Source organism: Acanthisitta chloris, unplaced genomic scaffold, assembly GCF_000695815.1.
Source record: "Acanthisitta chloris isolate BGI_N310 unplaced genomic scaffold, ASM69581v1 scaffold39422, whole genome shotgun sequence".
In the NCBI taxonomy this organism is placed as follows: domain Eukaryota; kingdom Metazoa; phylum Chordata; class Aves; order Passeriformes; family Acanthisittidae; genus Acanthisitta; species Acanthisitta chloris.
In genome coordinates, this window is record NW_008661782.1 from 1 (window position 1) to 9,220 (window position 9,220).

General features: G+C 44.2%; 1 protein-coding gene across 1 annotated transcript in view; it reads left to right on the forward strand.

Moving 5' to 3' along the window:
- Window positions 1–1,083: 1,083 nt before the first annotated feature.
- PSMA3 (proteasome (prosome, macropain) subunit, alpha type, 3) overlaps window positions 1,084–9,220 on the forward strand; it is a gene marked incomplete at its 5' end in the record, with an annotated part of 8,430 nt that continues 293 nt past the window's right edge. The window contains 9 exons of the mRNA XM_009070332.1: window positions 1,084–1,166; window positions 2,250–2,373; window positions 3,176–3,277; window positions 3,406–3,479; window positions 4,063–4,135; window positions 4,896–4,961; window positions 7,420–7,466; window positions 8,710–8,777; window positions 8,921–8,985. Of these exons, the coding sequence (XP_009068580.1) occupies window positions 1,084–1,166; window positions 2,250–2,373; window positions 3,176–3,277; window positions 3,406–3,479; window positions 4,063–4,135; window positions 4,896–4,961; window positions 7,420–7,466; window positions 8,710–8,777; window positions 8,921–8,985 (702 nt within the window). The remainder of the gene's footprint in view (window positions 1,167–2,249; window positions 2,374–3,175; window positions 3,278–3,405; window positions 3,480–4,062; window positions 4,136–4,895; window positions 4,962–7,419; window positions 7,467–8,709; window positions 8,778–8,920; window positions 8,986–9,220) is intronic.

Consider the following 9,220-nt stretch of genomic DNA (forward strand, 5'->3'; position numbering starts at 1 on the left):
GCTGCTCCCGGGGCCGGGCGGGGGCTGTGCTGCTGCGGGGCTGGCCGAGCCGCCCTGGTGTCTCTCGGGCTGGTTGTCCCCCAGGGCAGTCACCCGCTGGTGCCTCCCAGCAGCAGGCACAGGGATAGTTGTCTAGGAGCTCAGTGGTGTGTGGTCTAGGTAAGCTCTGAAGGTTTAGTAAGGTGTGGAGCACACGAGGGTTGTTGGGGATTGACTGCAGGAGAGGTCTGGCACAGGAGAAAAGCCCTGGGATGTGGGTCTGGGTTGGAAATGCAACGAGGCTTCAGGGTCTGTACAAAGTGTGTGAAGGTTTGAGGGATTTGGTGCTGAGGGAGCTTTGGTTCTGTGCTGTGGTTCTGCTTGATGCAGTGGATTAGCTGCAGTGTCTGAGGGGACATGTGAGAGAATGAGAGGGAGTTTGGACAAGGGCCTGGAGTGACAGGACAAGGGGGAATGGCTTCACACTGCCAGAGGGCAGGGATAGATGGGATATTGGGAAGGAATTCCTCACTGTGCAGGTGCTGAGGCTCTGGCACAGGTTGCCCAGAGACTGCCCCAACCAGGCCAGGTTGGATGGGGCTTGGAGCAGCCTGGGCTGGTGGAAGGTGTCCCTGCCCATGGCAGGGGGTAGAGGTGGATGATCTTTAAGGTCCTTCCAAGCCAAACGTTTCTGGGATCCTATAATACAGTTATTGTGCCTCTGTGCATAAGGTACTTCTAACCATTTCAAATGTATTCCTGTCTGTGCTGTCAGAAGTTTGTGAAGGTAGATAGAAAGTTCTCCAAGGTTCAAGTACTGTGTAATGCATGGTCAGCTCAGACCTGTGTAGCACCTGGATCAACAGGATCCTGTGTGGGTATATCCAGTGTGGATATAATCCACCTGTGTGGGTATATCCAGCACTGATTCAATGACCTCTTGTGGCTTTTACTTTGTTTTCTTCTGTTCCTGCATCTTAGCTTACTGCTAGGACCTCACAGCCAACAATGTCAGTGACATCATTGCATTTTTAGGTAAACAGCCTTGATCTGAAAATAATTTGCTGTAACATTTCTTCCTAAGTGTTGTGTTCTCTTCTCCAGTACGACCTGTCAGCTTCCACCTTTTCTCCAGATGGCAGAGTGTTTCAAGTGGAGTATGCTATGAAAGCAGTGGAGAATAGCAGGTAAGATACAAATATCTGAAACACATACCTGTTTGTTGGCCTCTTTTAAAGCTGTGTCATTGGACCAGGCAAACAGGTACAATTCTGTGTTAAAAAATTGCGGGTACAATGACAGTGTTAGAATCAGTGCTGAGCAACCGTGTCTATAGGTTTGTTTTACACATGAAGTGTAAAAGTTGTATAATCACTTTCTGCTTGCTAGAAATCACTTTTTGTACCTGTTAGGAATCACCTTGGTGTGCTGGAAACAGGTATGAGGTATAGTGCACAGGAAGGCTGTTCCCTGTGTGTGTTAGGGGCAAAACCTGCTTGCAGGTCTCATTGCTCTTTGTCAGGTGCTTGGCTGTGGTGGTGGAGCTGCTGCAGTGGATCCAAAATCCCATTTTATGGATGTGAATGGAGGCACTAAAGGACTGACACGCTCAGGGCTTTATAAACATGGAACAGCTTCACTGGGATTCCTCAGGAGATGGAGCACATCCAAGTTCTGCTAAAGCCACATCAGCTCCACAGGGAGTACCTGTCCTCCCTGAGTGTGTGAAGGAATGCTGTGGTGTGAAAATCCCAACTGTGCCTGAGGAGCAGTGGGATGAGTGATTGGCCAGGCTGGGACTGGGTCACCCAAGTGTCTGCTCATAGCCACAGGCTCCAGATAAGGATTAATGCGTGTTCTGTGGTAGTTTATGGCTGATAATGCACTTTTTGAGGGTTGAAGCAAGAGTTGTCACATCTAGATCCACAGTGGATTTACCCAGTCCGTGGATTTCACACTAGCATTGTTCAGCTGAGTGACAGGCAGTGGCTTGGCTGTCACTCCAGACAATGTCCCCACTGCATGTACTCAGTTAAAACTCTTTGGGTCAAGATTTTTGGCAGCCTCATCCTTCTTTAGCTGAGAAAATGTTTGTAGGTTTAGTGACCTTTGGCTTTTTTTCCCCCCTTGTTGTCTTCAATGCAAAAGTGAAGTTATAACAAATCAAGTTCTGGAGAAATTGTCATTGTTTCTCCTATCTTGTTAAGTCTCTGCTACATGTTTTACAGTGTGGTTCTCTGTGAGAAACTGACATTTATCTTGTCTTTCAGTACAGCAATTGGGATAAGATGCAAAGATGGAGTTGTCTTTGGAGTAGAAAAACTAGTTCTGTCCAAGCTCTACGAAGAAGGTTCCAATAAACGTCTCTTCAATGTCGATCGACACGTCGGGATGGTAAGGTGCTACCTCATTTCAGGCTTTATAGCTGCAAAGGGACATCCCTCAGGAGGAGGAGTTTATGAATTGGATCAGTAGTAAGTAGATTAAGAAAGTAATGATAATTTTCTGCCAGTGTTTTTTTTACTGTTCTCTGTAATTTATTCTCAGTGACACAAACCCACAGGTGAATAAAGTCCAGATTTAAAACAGAAGACTGACATATTTTGAGGCTGTTTTAAATTTTTAAAATGCTTTTCCAGTTGTGTTTATATTTACATTCAAGTTTCAAGGAGTGTTGAGGTGGTACTTTTTTACATAGTTATCAGATAAGGTGTGTGAAGGGAAAACATGTGGCATACAAGATTGTCTCCCCAGCAGAGTGGGAATCACAGGGATCCTTTAAACACTGGTGTATGGATAACTGCCTAAGCCATAGCAGGGATGTCAGGATGATGTCAAGTACCAGTTTTTGTGTGACAGAAATACCTGCAACCTGTTGAATATATGTATGAAATATTGTTTGGCTTAGTGTAGTTGTGGCAAATCCCAAGACATAATTTAAGATAGTTTAGTTACTGATTTTCCTAGTGAAAAAATCTATTCTGTGTTAATGGATAATCACATTGACATGTTTTGAACTTGGTAGCAAATAGTTACAGTTTGGACTCGATCTCAGAGGTCTTTTTCAGTCTTTGTGACTCTGTAAGTCACTTGTAGTATGTAGAATTCATCTGAAGTCACAGGATTAGCCTTCTGTCCCTGAGTTTCCTGGAGGCCCTGGCAGGAGTGTGTCCTGGCTGACCTGCTGTTGTTCCAGGCCGTGGCAGGGCTGCTGGCAGACGCTCGGTCCCTGGCAGACATCGCTAGAGAAGAGGCTTCCAACTTTAGATCTAACTATGGCTACGATATTCCTCTCAAGGTAAGGAACTGCTGCAGTTCTCAGCTGCTTTGGCTTTTCGGCTTCCCTTGAGAATTAAATGTTTTTCCCTGAGATTTCCTTATTGCTGCACAGACGTGTTTCCAACGGTCTCTCGTTTCTCCCTGCAGCATCTTGCAGACAGAGTGGCCATGTACGTGCACGCGTACACGCTGTACAGCGCTGTCAGGCCCTTTGGGTGCAGGTGAGTCACACATACACTAAGGATCTCTTGGTTCACAGCTGCTGGAACTGCTCAGGCTGTCCGAGGTGTTTTTTTAAACCTGGAATTAGTAACTCTCAATGAATCTCCAAGAGAGATTCCCTTCCCTCGTATTTGTGTGTGCGTAAAACTTCAAGTGAAGAGCTCAGGTTCCCTTAACAGTGTGTCAGGTTCTGCACAGATTGCCAGTTTGTCCCTAGTTTTTCAAGTTGAAGAGTTTGTGCTATTAAGTCTGTGACAGTGGCAAAAGCAAAACTTTCCTCTGCAATTATCCTGCTTGCCCTGATACCTCAAGGGCAGGTTACAGCTACTGTGTGGATCTAGTACAAAGGGACTGATAAACTGAGATGTGCTGTCAAGTTACTGATAAGTAAATTGGTTGTGACAACTTGCAGGTGCTTGGTTGTCACAAGAACACTCAGCTGTGGCTCAATAGACTGTAGCAGGACAGTAAGAGTTGCTGCAGGAAGAGTGCAGGAAACCTGAGCTCGTGTAGTCTCTGTAGTTTTGTGTGTGTTGGTAGAAGAAATGTTAATTTCTCTTTAAATTTCTCTTTCCCCTGCAGTTTCATGTTGGGGTCCTATGACAGTGATGATGGTGCACAGCTGTACATGATTGATCCATCAGGAGTTTCATACGTGAGTGTGTCAAACATATTTCCACCCTGGCATGAGTTTCCTTTGTAAGAGGTCCTGGTTAGGAAAACAGGAAGTGTTGGTCCAAAAGAGCTGTGGATTTTTGTACAATCTCTGGTGAATCATTGCTTCAGACAAACAGAGCTGAGGTTTGCTCACTTGCATGTTCTTGTCAAACACATGTTGTGTGTCCTGAAAGTGCAGTGTGAGAAATGAGTTTTAAAGGTTGTCTCAGAAATTTTGTCTGACACAGGACAGTGCACACTCGTGCTGCTCTGAGCTGGTTTAATTTGCCTTCAACACATGCAGTGCCAGAGCTGTTGAGGGAAACAGAAGTGCCTCATTTTTGTGTGATTACACGTCAAATACATTTTCACAGTAGGTGGCTTTACTTTTGGAGTGTCTTTGATCCTGTAGAACTTCTGTAGTTCCTGCAGAACTTCTCTCTTCAAACTAATTCAGGTTTCTCCTTCCATTTACAGTAATAGCAATAAAAAAATCTATTACAGCGTTTTGAACAGATAAGTTTCTGTCCAGGAGTTACTGAGAACTTCTCTTGTCTATCAACAGTGCTAGAACTTGACTGAGTAATTGGTTTCTATTCAGCAGTTTGTCAGTGTGCCCTGAGAGAGAACAATACCAAAGTCTCTGAGTATTGGCCTCTCACTGTGTGAGTGGGGTGGGGTTGTCATGTGCTAAGTGCCAGTAAGAGCTGCAGAGTGTTTAGTGTTTGATTAAATTTGCATATTTTCTGTTTTTTCAGGGTTATTGGGGCTGTGCCATTGGTAAGGCCAGGCAGGCTGCAAAGACAGAGATAGAAAAACTCCAGGTATGGTGTTTCAGTTTTGTTGTGCTGATTCAAGAAAAATATTCCTAGTTTCTTATGTTACCTTTTTGGATGCCCAAAATACATAAAATACAGGAGGAAGCAGGTGGAATATTTCGTTGTACATTTGCCACTAAGCAAAGGAAGTGAGTGAATATAAAAGTGTGAGTTTCTCAGAGTGAAAACCATAGAGCAGCATTGTGGTATATCTGTTTTTTCCTAAAGGTTTTAGATGATACTTGTGTTTAGCAAGTCTTCTTAAGGACAAACTAGTCTGGGCAGAGCACCAAGAGGTACTGAAGTGTGCCTTAAGCCGATTGAAATTATGTTAGAATCCTCAAAGACTTCCTGCATCCTCTTGTGTTTTAGTATCTGACTGACACCCTTGGAGTTGGAGACAGTTAACATGGGACAAAATCCTTCTCCTGGTAATTTTTGTTTGACACACTGATAGCATCTTATTTTGCTCTGCAGAAGGACATCACAGCTGTTCATGGAAAGCTTCAGAGTTCAGTTGTTACACTTTTCAGAACAGTCAGTTTATGGTGCTGTAGCATGACTGAAAGATCACAGGAAAAATTACAGTGTATTCTAGACTTTGTTCATTCCATTTTGAATCTGGTCAGATGCTTGAATCTCAGCACCTGGGAAATCAGTGTTGGTTCCCATGTGTGCACTCTGGCAGACAGACAGTGCTGTGTGTTGGGTGACACATAACCTACCCAGGAAATTGTCATTTTCTGTGCAGGGCTAAGATTTTCAAAAACTTGGGCTTTATTTATTGGCACATAATGGGAATTACTGGAACTTTACAGTAGAGACCAGAAGACAGGACATGGGCACAGTGGTGTGGCACTGCCTAAGTGTGGGATGTGTTTAGTGCCTTGTTTGCAGAGTCCTCAGTGTTTGCTGCTGTCACAGCAGTGTGAGGTGAGTCCACTCTCACATGCTGATGCTTTTGTTAACTGTGGACTGGGGCAGGTTTCCAGGTCAGAACTAAGGTTGACAAGATTAATTTAAAACCAAGATGGGAAAAAGACAGGAGTACAAAAGGTTCTGTCAGCTAAGGGTTGTTCCTGTGGGAAGCAAGAGGCAAGGAGATAGCCAAAACTTTCAGCTGCCTTAGAGGTACTGCAGAGCAGATCCTGTATCTGGGAGGGACACTGAAACCCTCGTGAGCTGAGGGTGCAGGAAGGGAACCATGTCCTGATCACATCTCTTGCGTTTACGTGAATGTCTGTTATCTTCAGCTGTGGGAAAACTTGTAGTTGTGTTGATTGCTTGGATCTCTTGATCTCCTGCAGTGCTTCTCGTGCAGCATTCATGTTTCTGATATATGGACACGATCCTAATTAACTCCCATGATAAAACTGTTACTGTTTAGCTTTATTGTCTGCAGAATTAACATAATTAGGAAAAGGATAATGGCAGAAACTAAACTGCCTTTGGTTTTCTCTGCTGTAAATACCCATGACAGCAGCAAACCTTTGGGGTGCCCCATTTGACTGCTGACTTGACATGCATCAGTACTCACTGTAATTGAGATGTGTGTGTGGCACAAGTGACAAGTGCTGTGTTAGGGATTGATGTCACCAGGGCAGGGGCAGTACCTCTGTCTGTTCAGGGAACATCTCCAGACAGGACTGATGGCACATCTGTCTCACCAGGCACAGGCATTTCTGCCCTGGCCTGTGGCTGCTGTGGGTGTGAGCTCTCCCCCAGCAAGGGCTGCTCACCAGTGTCTCAACAGCAGCTTCTGTGCTGTGGTTTGAAAACACTTTGAGAGTCAGAAGAGATGGTAAGCTGAATTAATAAAATATAGTAGAATGTGTGTTTCATAATTCAGAAGAGTTGACTGGAAAGGGATTTGACCTACAAAACAGAAGTTTATTAGATCATGGAAATTGTCACCAGACTTTGCTTTGATTAACTGTGAAACTGTCAAAAGGCTGTGACAGAACTGATAAATAGAAACTGAGATGCTGATACCTTGCTTGGGTTGTTAACTCTAACAATATGCTCCTCTTGGGGCATTACTTAAACATCCAAAAGTTTAACTTTACCTAGGAGGAATGTGAATGTCACATGTGAACGTGTGGTGCCTCCCCATGTTGTACATGTGGCTGTTCTATGCCAGTGATCACAAAGCATCCAAGAACAAGTCAAAGCTTTTGGGACGCCAAGGTCACCTGTGTAGCTTCTAAGCTTCCTGTTCATGAGTGCTTTAAACTGGGGAAGTTTCCAAGTAACAGCTTTTCATAGAATCAGCTGTAAAATTCCTCCCTGGAAGAATGACCTGCACAGAGCTGAAAGGTGCAGCATAGAGAATAAATGTGGTTCTAGTCTGTCACTTTTTACTGCTCTGAACATGAGGCTCATTAGGCACATGCAGAGCCACTCGTGTTTAGCCTTGTGGAAGTGGAAACGTTACGTTCTGCTCAGCTGTGTGTTCTGCCTGCAGATGAAGGAAATGACCTGCCGTGATGTCGTTAAAGAGGTTGCGAAAATGTAAGTCTCCAGCCTGTTTTCCCAACTCCACCAAACCCCGTCCTGGTGAGCTTGCTGTGCTTTCAGACTGAAGGTCTTCCTCTGAAATTGGCTATCAGGTGTTATTTCCACTAGATGAGCTCTCAGGCTGACTCTGGTCTTTTCTGCTGTTAATACTTTTTCCCTTCTTGTGAGGTGGGATATGCTGCTCAGTGCTGACAGATGTCAAAGGATCACCTGGTGATCTCTGCTGCTTTTAGTAGGGGCAGCTCGTAGCACTAGGGGAGTAACAGTTAAACAGGCTGACTCTAGTCACTCTTTTTTAAATATTTAATCGGGGGGGAAAATACTTGGTGTCCTGGTTCTGAAACCTGGGTAAAACTAAACTTTACTACACAGACTGACCAATGACCTGATGCTTCAGCCAGAAACAGCCCAGAAATGATGCTAAGGTCTTGCCCCCAGCCTTTGTTTGCCTCAGAAAAGGCTCAGGTGCTTGGGCAGCTTTAGTTGGAAATACTTGGTGTGGTGCTGAAGTTTTCCTTCCTTCCTTCCTCCAGCATCTCCAGGGCCTCTCTGTTGGCACTGCTGGGTGAGAGCTGCTGGTTTTCACCTTCTGATTATTAATGCTTCCTGAAACAAACTAATGAAAAGATCTTTCTCAACTGAAGCCACAGACTATTTTAAGTTCAAACCAATTTTTAAGTGAAATCAGTTTTGCTATGACAGTGTAACATTTCTATCCCACAGACTAAGCAGTGATTTTACTGCTCTGGGTGGTTCTGTGTATGCTGTAACATACTTTGAGTTCAATTCCAATTACCAAAAGCATCACAGTCCATATGGAAATCTCTGTACAGGTTTTAACTAGACTCCAGACACTGTGGTGTTGGGATTTGGTGTTAAGTGTGAACTGAAGTAAGACATAGAGGGGAAATGCAGGACACTCTGAGCTGTGCTCTACCCAGTCTGGCAGAGGCAGCAGTGATGCAGCAGCCTTGGTTCTGCAGGATTTGGATCTTGGTGTTTGTTCCAATTAGGGTAACTTGAGCATCTCAACCTGCACCTTAGCTGTAATGATTTCAGTTCTGTTAGATTGCAATTAAGCCTGGAAAATTCTCTGATGGTGCTTGGGAGGGAGGAAGCATGGGGAGAGCAATTAATCAGAATGGCACTTTAAGAGAAGAAATCTATGACTGGAAGAAAGTATATTTAGCCTATTGATCAGTCTGTTCTAATCTGTACTTTGTCTTGTTCCTTCCAGAATCTACATAGTTCATGATGAAGTAAAGGATAAAGCTTTTGAGCTGGAACTCAGCTGGGTTGGAGAAAGTAATGCATTTCTGTCCTTTCTATATATACTCCAGAGAATGTCTAACTTTTTGTAACTGAAGTAAAACATTGCTGCTTAAATGCATGCTCTGCATCAGGGTCTTTGTGTGAATTTACCTAACATGTACTCTTTCTATTGGCAGTAACCAATGGAAAACATGAAATTGTTCCCAAAGACATCAGGGAAGAAGCAGAAAAATATGCCAAGGTAAGGTCTGACTTGGGTGTTGTCTCAGTGCTTCACTTGACAAACTTGTGGTGACTGGAAATGTATCACTGCAACACACATCACTTCAGCCTTAGCTGTGTTATTCTGGAGGGACAATAGTCAAGGTTACAGTGAAATCCAGGGATAGTTCTTGCTTTCAAAATCTCTAACTCAGAAGCTTCCACAGGTGGTGTCATTCCCTTCAAAAGTAAGTGTGCCGATGGAACTGTCCTGC